The sequence below is a fragment of the Cololabis saira genome, chromosome 22 (genome assembly GCF_033807715.1).
Source record: "Cololabis saira isolate AMF1-May2022 chromosome 22, fColSai1.1, whole genome shotgun sequence".
Classification (NCBI taxonomy): Eukaryota; Metazoa; Chordata; class Actinopteri; order Beloniformes; family Belonidae; genus Cololabis; species Cololabis saira.
Genome location: NC_084608.1, coordinates 30543702 through 30570116, shown reverse-complemented (window position 1 = coordinate 30570116; position 26415 = coordinate 30543702). Strand labels below are relative to the sequence as shown.

The window sequence follows — 26415 nt, the reverse complement described above, 5'->3', positions numbered from 1 at the left end:
AACTGAGAAACTGACTTACAAAGAAACGTTTTGTTAAAGTCTCATTCAAATCTCAGAGAGAAGAGTCTAAAGTTCTGAAGAAGATAGAAACTTGGAGCTTAAAAAAGTCTCAGTTACTGAAGCTGGAATCAAAGATTTGAGAATCTGTAACTCTTCTGAACATCAGCATCAAAAATTATCTTTTAAGAATAAACATTTGCAACCTGTTTTTAGCAACTATAGGATTTTATTTTTCGATCAACAAAAAAGCTTTAAACTTATTCTGTTTAATTTGTGGCACTTTAAACAAACTATTTTGTTATTGTTATTAAGTATTCTTACACATATTTTCTTCCAGCTTAGGTGTAAATACTTCCTACATTTGATTCAACATTGAGTAAAGTTCAACTTCCCATGATTCTTGCCAACAGCAGCATTGATCCAAACACCCCTGTACCAGAAATCTGGACCCGTTCTCCATCTAAACTGTTCGTCTCACCCCCCACTTGATGTCTGATGTTCACTCATCTTTCGAATGCGGAGAAACAACCTTAGTTATTTCCATCTGCTTTGAATCCTCCTGTTTCTCTTCTGATTCACGTCTGAGTATCAAACGTCCTCAAACTCTCTGAGACAGGGTGGGACTGGTTTGACAGAAATGAAACATTAGTGTTTCACAGCTACACAGGTTGTAACACATGTCCCAACAACCTCCGGAGGTGTCTTTTCCTGTGTTTGATTAAACCTGATACAGGTACGTCAGAACTGAGGAGTTTTAATGTATCTGTTTGTTAACGATGAGAAGATATTCATCTCTCCCTAAAGTCGGTTTATTTCTTTAGTTTGATGTCAAAAATAAAAAAAAACGGTTTACAACGGCTCCGGATGACTTTCATAGAACCTCTTGTCAAAAGAGCCACGCTTTGGATTCTGGGAGAAAGAACAAGAGCAAAATCATCAGGAAAGAATCCGTTGCTGTCTTAACGGCGGGCAGTGACCATCTTGGCCCTCCTGGTGTTGGTTGTGAAGATCACAAATTCATCTTTTACAATTTCTTACAAAATACTCCGACTTCATAAGAGACAAAAAACCAATCAACTTTTGCACGTGGGCTGGTACGGGTCACTAAAGCACGTATTTACTCCAACAGTCTGGCGTCGTTTTTACTCTCCGGTCCAGGGGTACGACGTCAGGAACAGTCAGTTTCTGGAATATCTACCACAGAAATCATCGATTGAAGCTGAATTCTCAATCAGATCATCAAACCTAGATCTTGCACCTGCAGCAACAGAAATCTAACGCAAAGAAAACCCTCTATAAAATGAACAAAATCATCGTTTTTCAGATGAAACCATACCAAACCTGATTTCTGGACTCAAGTCTGTAAAAATAGTCAGTGAAACTGGAACTGGTTTCTTGGGCTGCTTCGACCCGTCATCTCCCTCAGTTTGTCTGTTAGGAGATTGATCAGATTAAAATCTGGACACAACTAAGAATAAGATTCTCATAGCCCAAACTATCGCCAAGGAAACCATCTTCATGAAGGACCACCATACATTTCTTCAGACACGCACACACGCAGGCACACAGACACACACACGTGCACAAACACATGCACACAGACACACGACTGGGCAGGAAGTGCTCCACCTTGTTTCTGTCTGTACTTTTATTGCAACACATTCATTCATTCATGACAGTGACACATAAACACTGCATTGATCACCACACTACACACACTACACACACTGCACCATCACTGTCTTGTCTTTTCTTTTTTTACATCAGTGACTTCGGACGGAATCAGGAATTCATCTGTTAATAAAATATGTTGGATCAGAATGTCAAAGTGAGGACACACACATTCTCACACAAACCCACGCACCATAATCTAACATCTGCTGCAAAATGGAAAGGTGAATAAATCTCACTTTGAAAGCTTTAATCAGGTAACAGTAGTGACCATGAATATATATGAAGGCAGTTGTTAAAAGAAAACTTTGACATTGACTCCGTTGGGCTGCATCAACCTGCAACCTACAAACAAAAACCTACTTTTTCTTGGGGAGGAATTACCAGCAAAAATTCACTTTACAAATACAAGACTTCCCTATTAAGAACTTTCATTTGCTGTTTTTTTTCTTAAAACTTAACAGAAAAAACATCTTGTTGAGCAACAGGCTCTTTTGCGAGCTGCAGGAAGGAACTATGAGGTCTTTGTATGATAGAATATATTTCTCTGGGAAATAAAAACACGCCCACATTTAAAATAAGTTGACAACTACAGTTAATTCATATGTTAAAGATACATGGTTATATTTGGTATCAAATATCCATCTTATCTGTCTGAAGAGAAAACAAGAAAACAAACAAGATTAAGACACAACTGGACTGGAGAGACACATTACACCCTGGAAACAGAAAGCGTCTTGAGTTGGAGGCCAAATACAGTCAGATGAGTGGGTTTCCATCAGCATCCGTTCAGGATAAAAGCTGGAAGGCTGGAAGGTAACGGTACCGACCAGATCCTCCTTCTTTTCAGCCGTCGTGTGTCCATTACAGGGCTGGACCTGGGAGGATCCGCTGGCTCAGCAAAGTCCTGCTCAGGACCACTAGGTGGCAGTAGTGTGTCACTTCTGCTGGTGGCCAGCCACCACTGCAGTGAAAAAACAGACGATGAAGAAGAACCAAGAACGTCCACCTGGTCCACCGTCCTCTGTTTGGTTCATTTTATTCTGCAGATAAAAACAGATGAGACTGTTGTTTTATTTGACACCAAACCCATGACATCTGGAGATAATTTTATAGTTATACCTGAAATAACAAGACTTCAAAAATATTAGTTTATGGAAACAGTAAAACCATCGTGACTCTAATGAATGTCAGCATGTAAATAATTATCAGTGAGGCAGAGATGCGCAGAGCGTCCCAGCATGCACCTCTGCTCACACTGATCTGGCTGCTCTGTCTGATGCTGAAGCTGCTTCTGGGTCTGTTATCAAACCCGTCGTTCCTGATGAGGAACCTGGGTTTCTTCTTGAAGCTGATGTTCAATCCAGAGCAAACGCTTTACCTGCCATGGTTGAGGATGCTGGAAACCAGCCTGGAGTTCAACACCTTCCTCCAGAGATCTGATCAAGAATGACGGAATCTCCTCCTGAACAAGATCAGTCAATACTTGGAACATTCAGTCGATGTCATTCTGTGAACTTTTGTGGATGAGTTTTCATGTTCTGTGTTGGATGTTATAGTTCCATCATAATTCCTGTTATTTAAGTTTTAAATGGAAGACTGAAGAAAATAAACAGCTTTCCTGAGAAACTACGAATTAAATGTTTTAAATTAAACAGTAAATTCATTTGTCAATGCAACATCCAAAACACTGAGATGAAATTATAAGTTTGCATATCTGTGTCAAGCAAGTGAAATGTAGTTGTATTTTATGGTTGTAGTGTACATTATGTTTTAGATTTATGGTATTTATGATTTTAGCATGTAGTGTTGCATGTATTTTATTGCATGTTTTTTTTTATTGCACATGAGTTGGACTTTTATTTTGAAACTTCGAACTTGATCACTGGAGAGTGATAATATCATAAAGGTTTAGTGGAACAATAATTCTCAAATTGGCTCAACAACCATAATTACAGAGAGTGCTGCAGAGTTCGTAACCTTGAACTAATACGATGACTATTCCATCAACTGAACCTATTTATGATGAACTAACTGCACAAAACTGCAAAAATATTAAATTTTTGTATGAAATTCAGTCCTATTTATTATTATATTACCACTGCAGTTATTAGATTTACATTTTTTATTTAACGTTGCGCCAAAAATATGACTATTATTTGAAAAAATGTTTTTTGTTCAAAAATTCCATTGTTAAGTTCCTGTTTTTATTCCTTGTGGAACGGCCACATGGACGAGGTTATTGGTGGATTTTCCATTCTGGGTTCCTTCAGAGTGTTCAGAGCTGCAGTGGAGCAGCTGTGTGTCTGTACATCCTGGAAGGTTGTCAGCTGGAATACACCTTTATTTCTGGACACATGGACACCAGCACAACACTAGTCTACAACACACATCTGGATCATCTGATCCTGAAGCCTGTCATCATCCTCCTCTCACACCTTCATGAGGAAAGCAGCCGCTGAAAAGCTGTAGAACTGGAAACACTGGATCTTTGCTCTGATAGCAACTGGTTTTAGTAGAAAACTGCTGGAAGCAGCATGACCGACTCCAACCTCCACTGACCTGAGAGTCTGCAGCTGGTAGTCTGGACTCTCCACCAGATCAGACAGCTGCTCCACATCTGCATCCTTGAGGTTGTTGGATCTCAGGTCCAGATGTTTCAGATGGGAGCGGTTGGACTTCAGAGCTGAGACCAGAGAAGAACAGCTGGTCTCTGACAACCTGCAGAAGTCCAAACTGAATAAAGAATAAAAGATGTGAACTGAAGCCACCAGGATGCAGGTTCCAACAGTCCAACAGAACCAGTGAAAAAGAGCTTCATCAATATTCATGACATCATGCTGCTGCTCCAATAAAGACGTAGTGACTTCAGCTCTGCAGCTCTGCAGCTCCACCAGCAGATCCATCCATACAAACTCATGTTGTGCAGCCAAATGATTCAAGTTTCCACACAAACAAACATATCAGGAGGAATTCTGGGACAAATGTCAACTCATTCATATGTATAAAGAGAAAACTTTTGTTTGAATGTCAGAGACAAAAAACATGATGAACTAGGGCCTCACTTATAAAGCTTGCTTGCGCACAAAACAGGGCTTGAAAGCTGCGCAAGCCACCTACCTGCATTTGCAGGTAGGAGCTGCAGCTGCAGTGGTCGGCTCCGCTCACTGCGCTGCAGAACGGAGCGATTCAGAAGATCCTTCGTCCCCACAACAATAAGACTGTTTAACTCCTCCTGAACTCAGTGACACACACACACTCACACACTCACCTCTGCCACAACTGGACTATATTTTAGTTTGCACTTTATATGCTATTTTTAAACCTTATATTTCATGTTTATTTTAATATGAATGTGCTTTTATTGTCTGAGTGGAAGTGTGGTTGTTTCTATCTATCTATCTATCTATCTATCTATCTATCCATCTATCCATCTATCCATCTATCCATCTATCCATCTATCCATCTATCCATCTATCCATCTATCCATCTATCCATCCATCCATCCATCCATCCATCCATCCATCCATCCATCCATCCATCCATCCATCCATCCATCCATCCATCCATCCATCCATCCATCCATCCATCCATCCATCCATCCATCCATCCATCCATCCATCCATCCATCCATCCATCCATCCATCCATCCATCCATCCATCCATGTGGAAGCATGATTTGACAGGTTTTTTTCTCCGCCGAAGCCTCGTACACATGGATCTATGTGGAAACCCATTCTGACTTCCTGCTGTTAAATCGTCTATTTGCATGAAAAATCCTTTGAAAGAAAACAAACTGAGATAAAACAAATGGGGATCGTACGGTAGTATGTTCTGCCGAGGTAGGACTCCTGGGCAGAAGACCATTTATATGCAAATACAGTCATAAAGTAGTTTGCATAGACCATTTATGGTATGAAGTGGGCGTGTAGAGGGCGGGATATGAGGCGAATTCAACCTTCCAGCTGGACTGTGATTTATAAAGCGAACATTGCGTGCAGATGTGCGTGCACACGGTTTTATAAATCCAGATTTTTTTTTGCGTCCGCCATTTTCGGCTTTTGGGTTTACGTGCACTTTTAGTATGAATCCTACACACTCTTTTATAAATGAGGCCTCTGATGTTTAATATTTCATGTAATAAAAAAGTTTTATATAGATGAGAATTAAAAAAGTTGATGGCAGCTTTACTTCACTTTTCTTACTTCAACATGTGTATTTATATTTAGTTTTACACTCTGAAAACCATAAAAGGACATTATCTGTTGCACCATATGTCTTGCTGTCACCTGGATGAAATTATCTTAACAGACTTATTAAGACATTATATTAAAAACCTAGAAAGAGATGTTTTCCATGGTGAGAGTTTTATATTTGGTAAACTTGTATTTGTTGAAATGAAACGTTGGTTTGACTGATTTCAGCCACAGTAACAAGTTATTCAGTGGGAATACTCAGGGAAATGAGCTCTACAGCTCATATGTCGGACTACTACACATTCAGTCTGTCCACTATTGTCTGTCAGACCCTCTGAGTTTATTAACAGCGTCTGGAGGACATTTCTGAACATATCAGCTGTTTAAGCCCCTGGTACGTTTCCATTAGAAACTGTTGTTCACTCGGTGAAACATCAGCAACACTCGTCCTCCATTTCTGAATCAGGACATCTGGGACCGACCTCACGGTCTGCTTAATACAGACGTCAACGTGCACGTACCAGGATTAGTTCAACCTGGCTTCACATAGCTGCACCTGCTCATCCTGGATCGTCTTCCTGCAGCGGAATCATCCAGGATGAACTCAGGAGGATATGTCAAGCCTTTCTCACACATCCTGGACAACAAACAACAAACCTCCCAACTGTCCCAGAAAAAGTAGATCAAGATGATCAATGATGAAACTAATCCAACCGTGGAAAACATTTGAAAAAGCTGGAGCTGGAGATGAAATCTGGAATACAATATGTAATCCTGGATCAATCTGGGAACTTTTTTTTTCGTTTTGTTTCTTAAAAAGACTTTAAGATCCAGATATAATTTACATTTTCAAGATAAAATAGTAATTGTTAATTACATATGTCCTCTATTACCTATTTAAATGTTGTAACAAATTTAATTTTCTTATTTTTCCCAGTTAATTCTTGTTTGTTCAGATGTTTTATTCCAGGTTCAGACACATCTCTGGTTCTTCAGTCTCCTAGTTGTTCCTGTCTGACACATTCACATGTTTAGTTTTTATGTCATGAATCAGAAGAGGAAGTTTAAGAAGACTGCACTAACTGCAGGTTAGTGTCAACACAACTTTCACATCAGATTCATCTGAACACAAAACTGAAACATGTCTGACCTCAGAGTCTCCAGTCTGCAGTCTGGACTCTCCAGGAAATCACAAAGATCTTTCACTCCTGAATCCTGCAGCTGGTTCCAGCTCAGGTCCAGATGTTTCAGGTTGGAGGGGTTGGACTTCAGAGCTGAGACCAGAGAAGAACAGCTGATCTCTGACAAACTGCAGTTCTTCAACCTGAATAAAGAATAAAACATGTTGATGAACTCTAATCACAGATATTTTCCTTCAACTATCAACTTTGTCATCAGGTTCATGTGGGTCATCACTGGTATCTGGACTTTATAAAACAGGTTTTAAAGTTATTGTTAGATTATATCCATGATGTTGGTTCCCAGTTGTTCCTCTGACATGTTCACCTTTAAATGTATTTATTGCCCTTGTATAATCAGGTCAACCCCGTTGAGACACAACAACCTCTTTTCCAAGGGAAGCCTGGCCAAGACAGACAGGAGCATAGAAAAGTTGCAGCAATAACAGGACACACAGGAATCACACAGCAGCTTGAAACACATTACAAAATAAAAGCAAGAGGACGACGGCTCCGGATTGTCATTAAAACAGGAACAAGTGTGGTATGAAGCTGCTTCAATTTCTCTCACACGAGTTTTCAGAGATCAGGTTGATGAGCTCCTTTAACTTCAGAGTTTTCTGCAACGCAGTTGAAGCAGCAGGCGCAGTGTACTTAAACCGCTGCTTACCACATTCAGAATCAACCCTGGGGATGTTTAATAAATAAAACTTGTTGGAACGTAAGTAGTAATTGCTTTGTGATTTGGAGAAATAATTACATAAATAATGGGGGAGCAGAGCCAAGATAGATATATATGTGAAAATATGCCCATGTGTGAGGCGGCGTGATGCCAGAGACGGCCACTCAGCTCGAGCATATAAGGTGCAGTGGTGAGGGGGGTGCTTTCCATGATACACTGTGTCGAGAGAACGTAAACAATATGTAGGGGCATGCATATACTGTATAAGAGGTCGCCATAAACATCCTGAGGATCTCTGTTAGTCTGATACTCAATCACTGACTAAAATTAAGATGAAACACACACACACACACACACACACACACACACACAATATACAACTCAGGTACTTGTCAAAACACTTTATATCAGATATTAAATATTTCATGAAAATGTTTTGGATTAAAGTAGTTTTGTCACATCTTTGGAGGATGATAAGTGGATAAATGTGGAAACATCTCCAGTGGACTGACCTCAGAGTCTCCAGTCTACAGTTTGGACTCTCCAGTCCACCAGACAGAAACTTCACTCCTGAATCCTGCAGGTCCTGGTTCAGACTCAGGTCCAGTTCTGTCAGATGGGAGGGGTTGGACTTCAGAGCGGACGCAACAACTTCACAGTGAGTCTCTGAGAGCCAACAATTGACAAATCTGTGATGAGAGAAAATATGATGTCAGTTGTAATAAAGTCCGATTTAAAGCCAGACTGAACACATCTGATGAATCTGCAGACTTTGTTTGGATCTGCAGGGAACATAACGTTACATTCAGGCTTCGTTAACGTCTACGTCTGTCAGGGTCGTCTTATCCCCCAGTCACTATGAAAACATCTGATTTTGGACATGGAACTCATTTATTCTTGGATATTTTTCACTGAACGTCTTGAATGAAAGAGAACAAGTGTGAAGCTGAACTTTTCTTAAGTATCCAGATAAAATATCTTTATGTGTTCAGGTCTCTTAAAGGATAAAAGTCTTCAAGAACCAAAAACAAGGCCAACTGCCTTCCTCTTAAAGTCTGAGGAAAGTACGACCCCAAGTACGACCCCCCCCCCCCCCCCCCCCCCCCCCCCCCCCGTTTAAATATGTAAACTTCTTCAATAATGTCAATGAAAATGTTTGATCTTGTAATGAATGTCACGGACATAATTCACCTTGTTTATTAAGTGTGGTTCTACACACCATTCATTATTAAATGCAGCATGTTGTCCTTCATGCAACTATAACGGTTCAGGGATCTTGGCCCCTTTACTGTAAATGTGGTCATGGCGTTGAGCTCCATAAGGTTTTAGCTGCTGGACAGCTCCATTTTGTAGTTTCAGTGTTCTACGGTTGTAGAACACTGAAACACACACGTTTCGAATGGGAAATTGTCTCCACGTTTTTCTGCAATTTCCACAATCTGATTAATTCTCTATAGAACTGGCTGTAAGTTCCCATCAACAAAACTCCCCGGTGGTTCTGATGTTTCATCTTTCTCTGTTACATAGATTCATCTCTGAGCAGCAAAAACATCAACTAGATCAAGTGTTTGAAACATGAATCTCTGGGAGGTGACTTGAGGTGACAGAATAAAACAAACACATCTGACTTCAAAAGTTCAAGATCAAAACAAGATTTGAAGAACTAAACTGCTAACTGATGGTGTTATTGATCCCATGTGGACTCACCGAGCCTTTCTGCAGTTCCTCACAGCTGGAATCAGTCTCAGTCGACCCCTCCATGTTGTTGTGTTGTACTTGCTCAGGTCCAACTCATCCAGAACCTCCTCCGACATCTGCAGCATGTAGGCCAGAGCTGAACACTGGATATCAGAGAGTTCCTCCTCTGATCTGTTCTCTGACTTCAGGAACTCTAGGATCTCCTGATGAACTGAGAGGTCGTTCATCTCCATCAGACACTGGAAGATGTTGATGCTTCTGTCAGGAGAGATTTCATAAGTGTTCATCTTCTTCAGGTTGTTGATGATTCTCCGGATGGTTCCTGGATCGTTCTCCGTCTGGTTCAGCAGACCTCCTAACAGTCTCTGGTTGGACTCCACAGAAAGACCATGAAGGAAGCGAACAAACAGGTCCAGGTGGCCATTTTTACTCTTCAGGGATTTCTGCATGACTCTCTCCAGGAAGTCATCCAGAGATGAGCATCTGTTTCCTCCGAGGAAGTTCTCCAGCACATTTGTGTTTCTGGTGGGGCAACAGTGGAGCACGTAGACTGCAGCCAGGAACTCCTGGATGCTCAGATGAACAAAGCAGTAGACAGGTTTCTGGAAGATCTCACACTCTCTCCTGAAGATCTGGGTACAAACACCTGAGTACACCGAGGCCTCTGGGACATCAAGACCACACTGCTCCAGGTCTTCTTGGTAGAACATGATGTTTCCTTTCTCCAGATGTTCAAACGCCAGCCTCCCCAGCTTCAGGAGAAGGTCCCTGTCAGCCTCCGTCAGCTCCTGTGGACTCGTCTCATGTCCCTCCTGGTACTTGTTCTTCTTCCTCTTCGTCTGGACCACCAGGAAGTGGGAGAACATGTCAGACAGGGTCTTGGGTAGCTCTCCTCTCTGCTCTGTGGTCAACATGTGGTCCAGAACTGTAGCAGTGATCCAGCAGAAGACCGGGAGTTTACACATGATGTGGAGGGTTCTGGATGTCTTCATGTGGGAGACGATGCTGCTGGACCGCTCTTCATCCCTAAACCTCCTCCTGAAGTATTCCTCCTTCTGGCCGTCGGTGAAGCCTCGTACTTCTGTCACCCTGTCCACGTGTTTGTGAGGGATCTGATTGGCTGCTGCAGGTCTGGAAGTGATCCAGATGAGAGCTGAGGGAAGCAGGTTCCCCTGGATGAGGTTGGTCAGCAGCACGTTGACCAATGAGCTCTGTGTGACGTCAGACACGACCGGACCGTTGCTGAAGTCCAGTGAACGTCTGCTTTCATCCATGCCGTCAAAGATGAACAACGGTTTCCAGGCAGCCAGCTGCTCTGCTGTGAGCTTCTGTAACGATGGATGGAAAACCTGGATCAGCCTGAGAAGACTGAACTGCTCATCTCTGATCAGGTTCAGCTCCCTGAACGAGAGCAGAATCACCACGGTGACGTCTTGGTTCTCCGAGCCCTCGGCCCAGTCCAGAGAGAACTTCTGAACCGAGAAGGTTTTCCCAACGCCAGCGACACCGTTCGTCAGAACCACTCTGATGGCTCTACGTTGGTCAGGTAAGGCTTTAAAGATGTCCTGGCACCTGATTGGAGTGTCATGGAGGCTCTTCATCCTGGAAGCTGTCTCCAGCTGCATCACCTCATGTTGGGTATCAACCTCTTCACTTAGTCCCTCTGTGATGAAGAGCTCCGTGTAGATCCTGTTGAGGGCGGTTCCACTTTCTGTTTCATCAATTCCTTCAGTCACATGTTCACATCTCCTCCTCAGACTGGTCTTGTGTTCATCTCTGACCTCCTGCAGACCAGCATCTGCTGAAAGACAAGAAGAACTCGGAAACTACAGAACAAAAGTCTTTCCAGTTGTCAGAAATGAGTCCATCGGCAGACAGAAGTTCAGTCTTACCTGGTACAGTTCTGCTCTGACTGGCTGTCTGCAGTCCAGCTCTGGTTCTGGATCTTTTTCCACACTGGGGACAGGAATACGGTCCTGGTGGAGCAGACTGGTCACAGTATGAGCTCATGCAGCGTCTGCAGAACCAGTGTCCACAGCTGCTAGAGACTGGATCCTTCAGGACGTCCTGACTCAAAGGACAGCAGGACGGCTGCTCCTCCACACAAACTCCTCTGCTCTTCCTCCCTCTGTGAAGACATGTCTTCATCACTAAAGTCATTTCTGACAGTTGTAGAAAAATATCCAGATGAGTGAACAGTGTCCAGAAGCTCAGATGGTCTCAGAGAGTAAAAGTCCGGGTGCTTTTCTGTTTGAATTCAGCCTCCAGACGGGAATAAAACTGATGCTTCTGGAAGACGACATTTATTTATGTCTGTTATTGTATGAATATTTAACACAACTGCTCCATTGGTTTATGCTTTCAGAAGAAAAGGAAGCATGGAGGAAGGGGACAGTACCGCTGGAGTGGCAAACCGGGGTGGTGGTCCCTCTTTTTAAAAAGGGGGACCGGAGAGTGTGCTCCAACTATAGGGGGATCACACTTCTCAGCCTCCCCGGGAAAGTCTACGCCAAGGTACTGGAGAGGAGAATACGGCCGATAGTTGAACCTCGGATTCAGGAGGAACATGCGGTTTTCGTCCCGGTCGTGGAACACTGGACCAGCTCTACACACTCCACAGGGTGCTCGAGGGTTCATGGGAATTTGCCCAACCAGTCTACATGTGCTTTGTGGATCTGGAGAAGGCATTTGACCGTGTCCCTCGTGCCATTCTGTGGGGGGTCGGTGAGTATGGAGTCCGGGGCCCTCTATTAAGGGCTGTCCGGTCTCTGTATGATCGGAGCAGGAGTCTGGTTCGCATTGCCGGCAGTAAGTCAGACTTGTTCCCGGTGCATGTTGGACTCCGGCAGGGCTGCCCTTTGTCACCGGTCCTGTTCATAATTTTTATGGACAGGATTTCTAGGTGCAGCCAGGGGCCGGAGGGGATCCGGTTTGGGAACCACAGGATTTCGTCTCTGCTTTTTGCGGATGACGTTGTCCTGTTGGCTTCATCGGACCGGAACGTTCAGCATGTGCTGGGGCGGTTTGCGGCCGAGTGCGACGCGGCATGGATGAGAATCAGCACCTCCAAAATCGAGGCTATGGTCCTCCACCGGGAAAAGGTGGCGTGCCTTCTCCGGGTGGGGGGAGAAGTCCTGCCTCAGATGGAGGAGTTCAAGTATCTCAGGGTCTTGCTCACGAGTGAGGGAACGATGGAGTGGGAGATTGACAGACGCAGTTATGCGGTCGATGTACCAGACCGTCGTGGTGAAGAAGGAGCTGAGTCGAAAGGTCACCGGTCAATCTACGCAACTACCCTACTACTAGTAGTACCATACTACTACTACCTACTATGGTCATGAACTTTGGGTAGTGACCGAAAGGACGAGATCGCGGATACAAGCGGCTGAGACGCGTTTCCTCCGCAGGGTGGCTGGACGCTCCCTTAGAGATAGGGTGAGGAGTTCGGTCACCCGGGAGGAGCTCGGAGTCGAGCCGCTGCTCCTTCACATTGAGAGGAGTCAGCTGAGGTGGCTTGGGCATCTGTACCGGATGCCTCCTGGACGCCTCCCTAGGGAGGTGTTCCAGGCAAGTCCCTCCTCCCTAGGGAGGTGTTCCAGGCATGTCCCTACAGGAGGAGACCCCGGGGAAGACCCAGGACACGCTGGAGAGACTATGTCTCTCGGCTGGCCTGGGAACACCTCGGACTCTGGGGTGAAGGAAGTCTGGGCATCCCTGCTGAGGCTGCTGCCCCCGCGACCCGGGAACGGATAAGTGGCGGACGATGGATGGATGGATGGATGGATGGATGGATGGATGGATGGATGGATGGATGGATGGATGGATGGATGGATGGATGGATGGATGGATGGATGGATGGGTTTTCTATGATGTTAAAAAATATGCAGATTTTCCCTTTTATATTGCTGGTAGAAGACGAAATAGAGTAGGACTTCATTTCCCAGAATCCTCTGGTGTTTTCATGTTTTTGCAATAGTTCTATTGAAATAAATATTGTTCATTTATTAACTTTGTAATTCATGTATGATGATGTTTACAAATATTCTATGTTCTTTAAGAAAATGATGGTTAACTTTTGTGGTTTAATAAAAAAAGGCTAGAACATTCGACGACAGGAAGGTCCCGCAGTTGACCGAGACAGTGGAGTGGCTGGCTGCGTTTTCCTCGGGACAGAGAGACAGTAAAATGTTTGGAGACTCGGACTAAAGGTTGGCCAAGATATTGCTGCCCAGAGAGACTAATCGGTGGGAACACTCTTTTCAAGTATCTCGGTCGAGTGTGTTTGCTTTGCACAACGGTGGAGTTTTTTTTCCTCCGAGCCGCAACAACGTGGTCCCCGCCATGGACTCCACACTAGCTCCGCCATTGCCTTGACGGTGCTGCTGGGTGGCTCCTGAGCAGAGAGCCGGACTGTTTAGCAGCACGGTCACGGACGGAGGAGGCTTCCACGGGACAGTCGTGAGGGTGAGGACGGGACGAGCAGACGAGTCGGTGGCAGGAGACGAGGACGTGTTGCAGGACGCGGGTGGTCGGAGCTGCGAGAGGCGGCGGGGAGCTGTGTGGACATCGCTCTGAGGCCTGGCTGGCTGCACCGCCATGTTACTTCTTACTGAGAGGCTGCGTGAGTACTTGACATTGGAACAATACTGAGTGCAGGATACAGGCACAGGGCTGTGTTAAAACAGACTGTAACTGTCCCGGTTTTCAACGTTAAATCTTCTGTTCATAACTGGATAAAGTTTTATGTGCACCAACTCTTCAAATGGGCCCCAACGGTTAGGGAAAATGATCCAAGCGCTTGGGTTTAGACTTTTTTCGGTTTCACCTGTGTGAACTGTGAAAATTATTTTGGTAAAAGTGTGGGTACTGGTACTGCATTTCTTTTTTTTTCTTTTTTTTTTGTACCTTGTCTGCACACATATTAATGATTGATACCATGACGGTAGAAACCAAAGGCATATATGTGCATTATTACTATATTTAATATATATACATATATATGCATACATATGCATACACATACATAAATATACACATACAAACCCAGTGATTTTTTTTTTTTTTGGGGGGGGGGGGAAGCAGGAACACACGGAGACACGTCATCACTGGAAATTTGCAACAAAAAAAACACAAACAAAACACGAAACCGTCACGGAGCCGACCAAAGCACGAACAGCAATCGACCCAAATCTTGAGATCTGATTGCAGTCTGAGCTAAGCTACTGCTACCTAACCCCAAAAACTACAGAGCAAGCATGCAGGTGAACAAGCCAGTGTGTATGTCTATGTGTGTGTATGCGTGTATGTATATGATCGTGTGTGCGCGTGCGTGTCTATGTGTGTGTGTGTATGTATATGTTTGTGTGGCTGTGTATGTGTGTGTATATGTATGTGACTGAGTGTGTGTGTGTGTGTGTGTGTGTGTGTGTGTGTGTGTGTAATAAACCAAACAAAGCTCCACCTGAAGTGTATCTATAGGGGGGGAGGGGGTGGAGCAACCCCGCCACCCGCGAGACCAGAGGCCGACAAGGAAGAACCCGGAACCCAGGCCACCAGCAACCCCACAGAGGGGAGAAGTAGGAAGGAGGCAATCCACCGCCTGCGTGCCCCCCCCGGCGGCAGCCGGGGGGTCCCGCGGGCGGGGCCCCCACGGCGCGGGAAGAAGCAGCCAGAGATCCCGCGGCGGCGGACCGCAACCCAGGCAATCCCCGGCCACCTGGTCCGGGCCGGACACGTGGCCAGGAGGCCCTCACCCTCCAGGCCAACGACCCCCACCCAGCAGGGGGCCAGCCTGCCCGGAGAGACAGAGCCGCCCCGGCCGCTGACGCGGGCAGGTGCACCCGCCCCCACGAAAGTGGCCCTCCAAGAACAGAGGGGCGCCCCGCCGCGGAGGCAGCGGGGGGGACCGGAGACGGGCCCGGAGAGAGGGAACCCCCCAACAGGGCGATACCCGCGCGGGCCCGACAACGGAGGGCCCCAGACCCAGGCATCCCATTCATTCATCCATTCACCTATCCGATACCTATACTAATAATAAGATACACTATACACAACAACAACAACAACAACAACAACCATCTTTGTATAATATAATATTGATAAATTATTAAGTTTGGTTGTCCTGCCAATGGAGGCTCAAATCCTCCATGGCAGGACCCTTCCACACCGCATTCTCACCGACACAGACACACAATCACGCACCGTTTCCCCCTCCCCGGGGGGGTCCAGCACCGCCAGAAGGCACCCCAGGCTGCATGGCGAGCCCCGCCAGGCCCGGGCATCCCGACCCACCTATCCCAGGCCGGCGAGGGAACGCGGGTGATGTGGGACCCCCTCCCGCCCCTGGTGTTGAGTGCATGTGATTAATGCCATAAAAACAGGGAGGGGGAGGGCCAAGTATCGATTTGACACCAACCCCCCCCTCCCAAACTACGTGTCCTTGTCAAATGTATTTATTAAGTGTTGAATTTGCAGTTTCTACATTGCTGTTAAAACCGTGACGCGGGGAGTGCCGGGCCACGCGGGACAATGCCCCCCACGACCCGGACCCCCCGCCCCATCGCCTATGTGCGTTGAGTGCATGTGAGTGCATGTGATTAATGCCATAAAAACAGGGAGGGGGAGGGCCAAGTATCGATTTGACACCAACCCCCCCCTCCCGAACTACGTGTCCTTGTCAAATGTATTTATTAAGTGTTGAATTTGCAGTTTCTACATTGCTGTTAAAACCGTGACGCGGGGAGTGCCGGGCCACTTGGGACAATGCCCCCCACGACCCGGACCCCCCGCCCCATCGCCTATGTGCGTATGAATCGTGTAGGGGGGGAAGGAGGGGGAGCAGAGGCCGAAGCCAGGAAGCAGGACCAGCAGAGCCGGCCCTGGTAAGACACCCGCGTTCCCCCACCGGCCATCCAGTAGACGGGGGCCGGCCCTCTGAGCCGGGCCAGGGTCCCACCGTACCTCCACGGGCGCCCCCGGCGCCGCCGGAGCCCCCAGACGGAGGGGGAAACGGTCCAACATCCCCCCATTCATACTGACAACATAAGACATAGACACCTGGGAATGGTGCCACCCCGCCGCCGCGCCCGTCCGTGCACCCCCCGGCCAGGGGAGGCCCGATCCCCGAGAAAGAGAACAATAGGAGGTGTGATAGGATTGTATTCTAGTTTATACATGAAAAATGTATTTAAACTAAATCACATGCATTTATATGGAAATTTATGTTGTTTTATATTTTTATTTAATCTATGTATTTATAACTAGCAAAACATGTGTCACTGATTCGTTTTTAATGTCATGAAGGAGTACTAGAGTCGTAAAACTGCTGCAGACTCTCCTGGACCGATCTGGAGAGCTGGTTTCATCCTGAACCAAACTCTGGTCTCTAAACCAGCAGGACCACATGGTTGAGGAACACAGAAGACTCCGTGGTGGAAAAACAGGAACCAGAAGGAAAAAGTGATGTTTGAAGAACCTAAATCATCAAAAAAACCACCATGGACAGAAAATATAAAGTCATGATGAGTCATAAAATCAGTTAACAACAGTTGTCTTACTTTGTGTCTGAGGGTCCAGGTTCTTTACTGAAGTCTGGAGGATCTTCTTTGGACCAGTCACTCTTCATAGACAAACAGCTGGATCCTGGAGACTCTGGTCTCCAACTGTGGTACCGACCTCTGCAAACACAAATTCACATCAGTCACTGATAATATTGATGATGACCACTGAAGAGGATCTACAGCAGGGTCTCCAAATCTGGTCCTGGACAGCCACAGTCCTGCATGTGTTAGATGTTTCGCTGCTTCAGGATTGCCCACCCCTGATCTAGTCTGTATCCAGTCCTGGAGCAGATTACTGTTTTCCTCTCCTCCTGACATCAGAGCTCATGTTTCCTCTGCAGGAACCTTCCACAGGGATGAGGGATCTTAGGACATTCCTGCTTCCTGACCCTCTGAACATCTCAGTGATTCAAACTCAACACTTCCTTAATTGAACTGAAATTCTTCTGTTGATGACAAAATAAGATGAATCCATTTACAGTTTTTGTGCAGAGATTCAACACCAAACTGTCCTCCCTCAAAAACCTGTAAAATGTTGAAATAAAACTTGTTTTTATCAAAAACAACAATTACAAATTGTTTTGCATTTTACCTATAAGCACAACTGCAATAACTCCCATTATTAACTCACAGTGGTAGCAGTTGTAGTCGTAATAGTAGTAGTAGTAATTGTAGCAGCAGCAGTAGTGGTGGTAGTAGTAGTAGTAGTAGAAACACTACAAGGTGACCAAACCTATTGAAAACCCTGTTTTAGTAGTTTTTAATGTCACGAACAAGTACTAGAGTCCTAAAACTGCTGCAGATTCTCCTGGACCGATCTAGAGAGGTGGTTTCATCCTGAACCAAACTCTGGTCTCTGAACCAGCAGGACCACATGGTTGAGGAACTCAGAAGACACAGAAGACTGGTGGAAAAACAGGAACGAGAAGGAAAAAGTGATGTTTGAAGAACCTAAATCATCAAAATAAACCAACCTGGACAGAAAATATAAAGTCATGATGAGTCATAAAATCAGTTAACAACAGTTGTCTTACTTTGTGTCTGATGGTCCAGGTTCTTTACTGACGTTTAGAGGATAATCTTTGGACCGGTCACTCTTCATAGACAAACAGCTGGATCCTGGAGACTCTGGTCTCTGACTGCGGTACCGACCTCTGCAAACACAAATTCACATCAGTCACTGATAATATTGATGATGACCACTGAAGAACATCTACAGCAGGGTCTCCAACTCTGGTCCTGACAGTCACAGTCCTGCATGTGTTAGATGTTTCCTGCTTCAGGATTGCCCACCCCTGATCTAGTCTGTATCCAGTCCTGGAGCAGATTACTGCTTTCCTCTCCTCCTGACATCATAGCTCATGTTTCCTCTGCAGGAACCTTCCACAGGGATGAGGGATCTTAGGACATTCCTGCTTCCTGACCCTCTGAACATCTCAGTGATTCAAACTCAACACTTCCTTAATTGAACTGAAATTCTTCTGTTGATGACAAAATAAGATGAATCCATTTACAGTTTTTGTGCAGAGATTCAACACCAAACTGTCCTCCCTCAAAAACCTGTAAAATGTTGAAATAAAACTTGTTTTTATCAAAAACAACAATTACAAATTGTTTTGCATTTTATCTATAAGGACAACTGCAATAACCCCCATTATTAACTCACAGTGGTAGCAGTTGTAGTCGTATTAGTAGTAGTAGTAGTAATTGTAGCAGCAGCAGTAGTGGTGGTAGTAGTAGTAGTAGTAGAAACACTACAAGGTGACCAAACCTATTGAAAACCCTGTTTTAGTAGTTTTTAATGTCACGAACGAGTACTAGAGTCCTAAAACTGCTGCAGATTCTCCTGGACCGATCTAGAGAGGTGGTTTCATCCTGAACCAAACTCTGGTCTCTGAACCAGCAGGACCACATGGTTGAGGAACACAGAAGACTCCATGGTGGAAAAACAGGAACGAGAAGGAAAAAGTGATGTTTGAAGAACCTAAATCATCAAATAAACCACCATGGACAGAAAATGTAAAGTCATGATTAGTCATAAAATCAGTTAACAGCAGTTGTCTTACTTTGTGTCTGATGGTCCAGGTTCTTTACTGAAGTTTAGAGGATAATCTTTGGACCGGTCACTCTTCATAGACAGACAGCTGGATCCTGGAGACTCTGGTCTCTCCTCCTCTTTCTCCACACAATCATCCATCTTCTGGACTTCAGTTATTCAGAGACATGAACCAGAAACACTGACCATCTTTGAATCTGTAGACAGAAACTTTATTAGAACCAGACCAAATCATGACATTTTTCCAATTTAACAACTAGGTGGAACAAATACTGATACTGACAATGAGACAGACCTGAAGCTGAGTCTCCTCTAACCTGATGCCAACATTGTGGTCCAGATGTGATTTGTGAAGCCGAGTATTCACCTGGAGAGGATATTTTCTGTTTCATTAAAAACTCAAAGAAAGACTGATGAAGTCAGAGTCTGAGCTGCAAGACCGCTTCAGACACACAGACTGGAGTATGTTTGCTGCCCAGGCAACTACTCACCCCCACACTGACATCGAGAGCTACGTTTCCTCAGTAATGGACTACATCTCCACCACCATAGACAGTGTTACCACCCGGAAACGGATTACCATGTACCCCAACCAGAAGCCCTGGATGAACAAGGATGTTCGTCTACTGCTGAAGGCCCACAACACCGCCTTCAGATCAGGAGACACAGAAGCCTACAGTACAGCCAGGGCTGAGCTGAAAAAAGGCATCAAGAAGGCCAAGTACTGCTACAAACTGAAGGCGAAGGAGCACTTCTCCAAGTCCAACCCCCGACGGATGTGGCAGGGCATTCAGGTCATCAGCGACTTTCAGCGAGATTCATGTCATACTCTTAATGTCATCACATATCAGAATTATAATATAATAGCACTGATCGTGTCCCTCTGTGTTTGAAGCACAGCGTCAGTCAAGACCACTAGCGGAACAGGCGGGGGTGGGGGGGGCGGCCGCTCCCCCCTGCTCCGCGGGGGCTCACGCCGAAGAGGAAAAAAAAAAGTGTTCTGAATAAAATAAGGAATGTTGGACTATATAACAATTGCGTTCATAAGGATGAAGTTTCTAAAAAAATAAAAATTAAAGAAATAGTCTCTTCTCCCCGTGTGTGTCTGCCTGTAATGCACGGGTACGTGCGCGCATGTTGTTTACTTTTAAGCCTGATTTATGGTTCTGCGTTACACCAACGCAGAGCCTACGCCGTAGGGTACGGCGTACGCCGCGCGTCGCCGTGTAACCTACGCCGTAGGCTCTGCGTTGATGTGACGCGGGACCATAAATCCGGCTTGAGCAGCTCTGAGGGTAGACGGGAGGGAGGAGGGGGAGCCGGGCTGTGGGGCTGCTGTCCCGTCTTCGCATCGCTTTTGCACAGGGTGTCTTGATGATCTGCAATTACAGGCTGAGCCTACCGTTAGTTTTTAAACTGTAAAAAGTGGGGGGGGGGACAAATACATGATTTTGAAAAGTGGGGGGGACATGTCCCCCCTGTCCCCAGTGGAAATTGCGTCGTGGCACTAACGGGCAGCAACGGCGTGCTGCCACTCACTCGCTTTATTTTATACTATTTATATACTTTTTCTACCTCTGACCACCAAATAATCTCGTTTTCCTGTCCTCCACATCAGCCACAACATCTAGATCTCAGATCTCAGTGAAATTCAGTGGCATGGTGGCTCGACACATTCATTCATTCTGACGCCAAACAGGCTGCAGGAAGCCACTGCGCATGCTCAGCAGGCTCATTCATATGCAAAAACATACCATTTATGGTATGAAGTGGGCGTGTAGAGGGCGGGATATGAGGCGGATTCAACTGCGCAACCTTCCAGCTGGACTGTGATTTATAAAGAGAACATTACGTGCAATTGTGCGTGCACGCGGTTTTATAGATCCGGATTTTTTTTTTGCGCCCGCCATTTTCGGCTTTTGGGTGTACGTGCACTTTTAGTATGAATTCTACGCACTCCATTTTAAATGAGGCCCCTGGGCATCACAGCTCCCATCTGCAACTGGCTACTGGACTTTCTGACCAACAGGCCACAACATGTCCAGTTAGACCACCACTGCTCCGCCACACTCACCATCAACACTGGCGTACCACAAGGGTGCGTGTTGAGTCCATTCCTCTACTCCCTCTTCAGCAACAACTGCAGACCTGTACATGGCTCCAACGCCATCATCAAGTTTGCGGACGACACCACCGTGATTGGCCTCATCAGGAACAATGAGTCGGCCTACAGGGAGGAGGTGGATCACCTGGCTGCATGGTGTGAGGACAATAACCTGAGGCACAATACCTCAAAAACCAAAGAACTGATTGTGGACTTGTGGATTGAGGAAGAATGCTGTCACTCATCCACCCATCCACATCAACGGTGTGGCAGTGGAACATGTGACCAGCTTCAAATTCCTGGGGATCCACATTTCACAGCACCTCTCCTGGACAACAAACTGCTCCAACCTGGTCAGGAAGGCTCACCAGCGCCTCTTCTTCTTTTTTTTTTTAAAGTCTGTTTATTAAATTTTTCAAAAATTTTTACAATTGAAAAAGTGAAAAATACAAGTCATATGTCAACAATAAAAGAGAAACGTTCAGGAGTGGTTACAGTAGTGGTATTCAAACAGATTAAAATAAAGAAAAGCAAAAGAAAGAAACACACCTAACATACATACACGTTAGACCACAATCAGACCAGGACAGAGACAAAGACAAAGACACGCTCACTAAGACAAAGACAAAGACAGAGACAAAGACGAAGACAAGGACAAAACTGAAGACAGAGACAAAAACATAGACAACTGGCTGGAGGGAGCATGTACCCGCCTAGGTCAGACGGACGGCACCAGGAGCGGACGCAGCCCACAATTGTACAAGTCAAATCATATAACAGCCGAGCCAGCGGAGAAGAGTAGAGAGATACACTATTTCAACCCTGCGATCATAGAAAGTAAAGGGGCCCATATTTTCTCAAACTGTGGCACCCTGTCGGAGAGAACAAATCTGATACTTTCTAGATGAATAACATTCCCTAGCTCCTTTATCCAGATTCAACAGTGGGAGGGCTCTCCGATTTCCAGAACTGGAGTATTAACTTCCTGGCCACTAGAGTAGCAAGCTTAACTGCCTGGCGTTCAAACTTGTTCCGTGCCCAGCCCCGTTCCACAACGCCAAACAGCGCCGTCAGCGGTTCAGGGGGGAAATCTCTCCGAAATGCTTTAGACATGAAATCAAAAATGCCACTCCAGAAGGCTTGTAATTTACGACAGTGAATAAATAAGTGAGCCAAAGCGCCTCTTCTTCTTGAGGACTCTGAGGAAACACCACCTTTCTTCAGACATGCTGATGAACTTCTACCGCTGCACCATCGAGAGCATCCTTACCAACTGTATCACAGTCTGGTACGGGAACTGCTCTAGCGCTGACCGGGAGGCACTGCAGAGGGTGGTGAAAACCGCCCAGTGCATCGCTGGAGCTTCACTTCCTGCCATCAATACTATCCACAGGAAGCGTTGTCTCAGGAGAGCAACAAACATGACCAAGGACTCCTACCACCCAGCACACAGACTGTTTGCCCTCCTGCCCTCTGGGAGGCGCTACAGGAGTCTTCGCACACGAACCACTGGGTTCAGGAACAGCTTCCTTCCCACAGCTGTCTCCCTGCTGAACTCTGCCCCCCCAGGCCCCCACCCCCTTTCACTCACACACACTAATCCCCCATCCCTCCACCCCCCCAGAAGTAAACGGGGCTAGTAGTACCCACTAACTCTTTGCACTATTCTGCACATCTGTACATAATGTAATTGCACTGGACTTTTTTACCAACTACATCCTTGCACTACTGTAAATACTCCCACACTGTGAATGCTGCAATCACCCATGTATATACTGTAACTCAGATCTGTTGTAAATCATATAATCACATCTCAACTGTTTATAATATATATTATCACTCATTCATGTCTGACCTGCTCCTTATAACAACAGTATTTATTAATCTGCACTGTGTACATACATATTTATATATATGTGTATATATGTGTATATGCTGTACATTGTGTTTATTTCATTGCACAAGCACTTCCGGTTAGATGCTAACTGCATTCCGTTGTCCTGTACTTTAACATGTGCAATGACAATAAAATTGAATCTAAACTAATCCAGGAAACCTTCACTGATTCTCACTAAAGAGCCCCAACCTGAACGTTACCTGCTCGTGTTCAGTTTTTCTACACAACATCAGTTTATTTTTCTGAGATCATAAAACAACAGTTTTCAGGAAACAGTCGGACTTCAGATGTTGATTAGTTTAACCTTGTTACCTCAACGCTAACTTCCTTTGTTGTTCGGTGAACAAACCCCTGAACGACTCGCTGAGAAACAGACTGACAAAGAAACTTTGTGTTAAATTCAAATCTCACAGAGAAGAGTTAAAGTTCTGAAGAAGATACAAACTTAGAGCTTAAAAAATTCTCAATTACTGAAATAAATCAAACTTGTAGAATCTGTAAAACTCTTCTGAACACCAGCATAAAAAATCATCATGTCTGTTGTATCAGAAACATTTAAACCTGTTTGTAGCAAATGCAGGATTTTATTTTAATCGTGAAAACAAAAGGGGGGGTGTAAAATTATTCTCTTTACTTTGTAGAGCTGTAAGCAAACTAAGATTATTTCTGTTAAATGTATTCCTACAGATATTTTCTTCCAGATGAAACGTAAACACTGCCTACATCAGATTCAGGAAAGTTCAACTACATTTCCCATGATTCTTAGTGTCAGCAGCGTTGATCCAGATACCGTACCGAACCAGTGGTTCTGGAGTCTCAGTCTTCCCTGGATGTCTGACGTTCACTCGTCTATCAAACTACAACTTAAGTTGATTTTTCACCTGATTTTTTAATCACTTTTCTGTCTCTCTTCTGATTCCCCTTTCTGCTCTCTGATTATCAAACTTCCTCATAAACTCTCTAAGAGAATCTGGTTCAGACTGGTCTGACTGGTCTAACAAGTATTTTACACACACACATGTCAGAGGTTCATGGTGGTGTGTTTTCTCTGTGAGGAGGAAGAAGCTCCTGTTTTAATTCAAATATCAACAAAGGTAACATCATCCAGAAACCCCCACCACCATTATAACCCATGTGATGTCAGAAAGTCAATGTGACCCCGCTGCTCTTCTGCCCAGAGAGGCTTTGTTCCCTCCCCTGCTACACGTCATTCAGGCAGCCAATCAGCCAATCATTATCATAGCCTCCCCTCCACTCAGGATCCCTCACAGAAAAATGAGGTTAGAAGCGGTAAAACTAGAGACATGGCCCACAGGCTGAATTTCTGTTTTATGTAGAAAAAACAAGCTTTAGATTGTTTTTAAGACATTCAAGGCCTGTTTAAAATATACATTTAATGCCATTATAGGTCCCCTTTAAACCTGAAGTTAGCTGGATGTCAGTTACTGTGTCCTCAAAAATGTCCCAACAACCTCCAGAGGTTTCTTTTCCTGTGTTTGATTAAACCTGATACAGGTACGTCTGAACAAGAGTCCTCAAGGACACATTTATCTGACCCAAAACTATTTAGTTCTTTAGTTTCAGTCTCACTTTAACAGTAGAAGAAAAAGGGACAAACACTCACCTGGTCTCCTCTGCTGCTCCGTCCACGTCGACATGGACTCTGAACTCTGAAGTTTGAATCTGTCAGGTGTTTTCCACCTGTGCAGAGCTGCTGCTCCTCCTCTTCCTCCTCCTCTTCCTCCTCCTCTTCCTCCTCCTCTTCCTCCTCCTCTTCCTCCTCCTCTTCCTCCTCCTCTTCCTCTTCCTCCTCCTCCTCCTCCTCCTCACTGTATTTACAGGAAATCACATGACCACTGATGAGAGAGAGTTTTACAGTCTGACTCAGACACTTTATCAGCAGCAGAAGAAGAACTTGACACACGTGGAGATGACGTCACGGAGCAGATAAAACAGGGTCGACAACGACAACAGGGTGTTGGTGAAACACCGCCTCCCTGCCTGACAGTTCACCAGAAACTGTTCTGGACGCTGAGGCTGCAACTGCGGTCAGATTTCTCAACACTGAAGATGCAGGGCTTCATTGTGCAGAAGTTGATAAGTATTTGAACATTTTATAAACAGCAAAATAACTTTATTTTTGAACCTGGGAAAATATTCTAATGTTATTTCATAGTTTTATTTACACATAAATATATAAAGAATCCTGTTAACCTTGTATAATTTACACCTTTCACTTGTGGAGCCTGGGCAGGCTGTGCTCTGCTTACAACTGCAGTTTAATATTTTGCATTATTTGACTTCTATTATTACACTTACATTTTAAATAAAAAAAATTCCCATCAATGGAATTATGATACAAACTTTGTGTAACGTGTACCTTTTTGAACATGGTGAGACAGAAATTGTACGTACTTAAATAGCAGTATTGTAAACGAATATAACATTAAAATTGAAAATGAGGACAAACTGAAATATTCAATTAATGGTGGTTTTATTCTTCTTCCTTATTTTTTCAGTATATTTTAAAAGGTAAATTCATATTTAGAGGAGCGGAGTGTAAGTAATCTCACTCCAGCCCAACACCTCTCACCCTGGGCAGTTTCAGGGTGGAACAAGGTCCAACTCCTCTCTAGCAGTTTGGTTTAAACCCTTTGCTGTGTGTTGAGCTGGGCCCAGTTATATCTAATTGGTATCTCTCAACCTTGCATTGATTTATCTTGTCCAAAATGAGAACATTTGAATAGCTCTAAGTCTGGCTCATCCCAGGACCACCTTCAGAGACCCCACCAGGGACCCCTGACAGCACGGCTCCTTGGATCATTTCAGCATGCAAACCCTGGATGTATTATATTAACAAACCCCTCCACCACAATAACGTGGCACCTCAAGGAAGGGGATGTCTTTTGGTTCATTTTTATAAGTATAAAAGATTATGACTGCAAACTATAGTCACAATAACAGCAACCATTGAATCTGTGTGAACACTTTCAGGTTAAAAAACAACAACCCTTAAACATGATTAAAAATATGGTTGACATGTTTCTCTGTTGTGAAACAAAATGAGACCAACTGACACTTGAAATACCACAATTTCCTGTTACTTCCTGTTAACTTTAAGGTAGAGTACTGAGAGAACGAAAGTCACAAGCAGGTGAGGTTGGGGGGCTTCTGATGGAGGATTTCTGGGATAACGGTGCTGAAATCCACAAAAAGAATCCTCGCAATCGTCCCTGGAGAGTCAAGATGCTGCAGGGTGTTTTGTAGGCCCACGTTGACTGTTGGCCTGCAGGGAAGCTGCTTCCTGCTTCCTTACAGCGCAGACGCTTCTCTGTTTGCTCTCTGCTTGCTTTTAGTGATTTTTATGCTGATTT

The 26415-nt window shown here is 44.9% G+C and overlaps 1 protein-coding gene across 4 annotated transcripts; it reads right to left on the bottom strand.

Annotated features, from left to right (window-relative positions):
- Nucleotides 1-1619: 1619 nt before the first annotated feature.
- On the bottom strand, nt 1620-24757 carry LOC133422952 (protein NLRC3-like). Of its 4 annotated transcripts, none has more exons than XM_061713017.1 (11): nt 24666-24757; nt 19336-19407; nt 19051-19237; nt 18019-18138; nt 16982-17101; nt 11318-11553; nt 9435-11223; nt 8240-8416; nt 7018-7191; nt 4234-4407; nt 1620-2714 (listed from the first exon to the last, which is right to left on the bottom strand). In XM_061713017.1, exons 3-11 carry the CDS (start codon nt 19179-19181, stop codon nt 2705-2707), a joined length of 2931 nt encoding a protein of 976 aa, XP_061569001.1. In that variant the 5' UTR covers nt 19182-19237; nt 19336-19407; nt 24666-24757; the 3' UTR covers nt 1620-2704. The 4 variants fall into 4 exon arrangements, with proteins under 4 accessions (XP_061569001.1, XP_061568999.1, XP_061568998.1 ...); XM_061713015.1 differs by having other exon boundaries at nt 9435-11226; nt 19324-19407; nt 24666-24756; XM_061713014.1 differs by having other exon boundaries at nt 9435-11226; nt 24666-24756.
- Between the last annotated feature and the right edge of the window lie 1658 nt (nt 24758-26415).

Bases quoted from the DNA above. Each gene is read 5' to 3' on its own strand.
- LOC133422952 (XM_061713015.1), bottom strand. From the start codon at position 19,181: ATGGATGATTGTGTGGAGAAAGAGGAGGAGAGACCAGAGTCTCCAGGA. The intron at 17,102-18,018 runs GTAAGACAACTG...TTGTGTTTGCAG, and splicing joins CCTGGACCATCAGACACAAA to AGGTCGGTACCACAGTTGGA. The intron at 4,408-7,017 runs GTCAGACATGTT...TTCTTTATTCAG, and splicing joins TGCAGACTGGAGACTCTGAG to TTTGGACTTCTGCAGGTTGT.